At 39.7% G+C, this 2248-nt stretch overlaps 1 protein-coding gene across 1 annotated transcript in view; it reads right to left on the bottom strand.

Annotated features, from left to right (window-relative positions):
• The window catches only part of LOC107719529 (phosphatidylinositol 4,5-bisphosphate 3-kinase catalytic subunit alpha isoform-like), a 20713-nt gene that overhangs the window by 16114 nt on the left and 2351 nt on the right, over positions 1 to 2248 (bottom strand). Inside the window, exon 2 of the mRNA XM_016526950.1 lies at positions 240 to 456. Coding sequence (XP_016382436.1) covers positions 240 to 428 — 189 coding nt within the window. The 5' untranslated portion in view covers positions 429 to 456. The remainder of the gene's footprint in view (positions 1 to 239; positions 457 to 2248) is intronic.

Raw genomic sequence — 2248 nt, 5'->3', positions numbered from 1 at the left:
TACAAAATATCTTCATGGAACATGATCTTAATATCCTAATGATTTTTGGCATAAAGGAAAAATGTATAATTTTGACCCATGCAATGTATTGTTGGCTATTGCTACAAATATACCCCAGCGACTTAACACTGCTTTTGTGCTCCAGGGTCACAAATGTCAATAAAATCAATCCTGAAATAAACAGGTATAATGTAAAGAAGCTAGAACAGGTGTAGTATGATGAAGTAAGGTGTGTGTACCTGCAGCAGGTGGTAGAGCGGGTATTTGCGGGCCTCGCTGAAGAGTTGCTGCTTGATGCTGGTCAGAGGAGCTTCTCTCAGACACTCCAGACTCACCAGGATCCCGTTCGGCAGACAGCAGTCCACCAGGATCCGAGGAGGCATCAGGTGAAGCCCCCATAACTCTCCTGAGGACGGCCGAGGAGCCATGCTGTCCCCGAACACACACACTCAACACCTGCACACACACACTCACACACACACAGAGAGAGAGAGAGAGATCAGGCTGGAACGTTTCATCACACTGCAAAAAATATTTTCTTCCTTAGTATTTTAGTCTTGTTTTCTAATATAAATATCTCAAAATTCTTGAGTCAGGAAGCATTTACTTGAAAGTAAAGTGACTTAAGATATTTTGTCTTGTTTTCTGAAAATATTACCCAAATTAGGGTTAGTGTTTATTTAAACTGAACTGAGCTGGATGATGACATCACTGAATTCAATGATGAACTGCCTTTAATTGAGTGTTTGCTATTGTCACTTTGCATTATTACACACTATTTTCCTATTTGATATTGTAAAGCTGCTTTGACAAAAATCTGTATTGTTAAAAGCGCTATATAAATAAAGGTGACTTGACTTAAACAAGCAAAAATATCTGCCAATCTTAATTCAGAGGCTAAACAAGATGATTTTTCTTACACCATTGGCAGATATTTGTACTTTGTTTAAAGCAAACACTAACAAAATTTGGATAATATTTTCAGAAAACAAGACAAAATATCTTAAGTCATTTTACTTATCAATTAAATGCTTCCTGATTCAAGTATTTGTAAATATTTATACTAGAAAACAAGACAAAATACTAAGGAAGAAAATCATTTTTTGCAGTGTAGAAACACTCGATCTCCTCACGTCTTCTGTCTCTGGTTGATAGTTTAGAGTGTTTTATCCAGTAAAAGCTCTTTTAGTGTAATTGTAGAAACGCTTCTCGTGTCAAATCTTGACTGGTTTTGATCAAGTAAAGGTCAGAATAACTGCAGTAATATCTCCAGATGAACACTTACTGGACTGAAGCAGCTCAGCTTTACTTGATTCTCCATCAATCATGTTTTAGAGTCTCAAATCTGATCCTCAGGATCTTTTGAGGAGCGTTTGTTTCCAGAAGCTTTACTTTCACTGTTCCTCAGCGGAGGAATGATCTTCACAAGCCTCCAGAACATCTCACATCTTCTGAGGAGCCTTTATTTCTTCAGCTCTCAATCACTGCATTATATGTTTGGAGCATTTCACTCTCATCTTATTATTACTGGAGATATAGAGCCACGACTGATATTTATAGCATTTTATCTCAGTATCTGCTCTATACTGTTAGAAACATCTCACTGATATATATATTTCTGACTATTATTTGATATGTCAGGCTTTACAGGATTAAATTAATCTGACCAGCACATTATTGCTCTTATCGCGGTTTGAACGGTTGGTTGATGTTATGATATATATAATCAGTTATGATGAGATATTATTGCAGCTCTTTTGTCCTGATCCGAGCGGGGGCGCGCACACGGGCACGCGCAGCTGTGAGCGGCACAAAGAGCATCTGAGACGAGTTACTGTAAATACTGTAATATCTCCATCAGCACAGAAACATGCAGCGATGCGGCGAAATCTCCGACTAAAGCTTGTGCTGCATGGCCATATGTAGACTGAATAATATCGGATCGCAGTGTTACAGTAACATCAGCACTGACAGCAGTATAAAGCGCTGTTACTGTTTCACGAGCCTCTCGCCGGCTCCGGTGTCAACGGATCTCACAACAACAGACAACCGTGATGTTTGACAGAAACAGAGATTGTGTTCAGAATCAATCACGACAAACACCGACAGACAGAGAAACACAAACCCACCGTCACACCCGCATCCCGGTGAACAAAGCCTTCATCATCCTCCTCCTCTCTCTCTCTCTCACACACACACACACACACACTCTCACTCACTCACTCACACTCACTCACTCACTCACACT

This window comes from Sinocyclocheilus rhinocerous, unplaced genomic scaffold (assembly GCF_001515625.1).
Source record: "Sinocyclocheilus rhinocerous isolate Xijiao unplaced genomic scaffold, SAMN03320098_v1.1 scaffold4860, whole genome shotgun sequence".
In the NCBI taxonomy this organism is placed as follows: Eukaryota; Metazoa; Chordata; class Actinopteri; order Cypriniformes; family Cyprinidae; genus Sinocyclocheilus; species Sinocyclocheilus rhinocerous.
The sequence above is the reverse complement of the archived record's forward strand: the minus strand, read 5'-3'. Positions and strand labels throughout refer to the sequence as shown.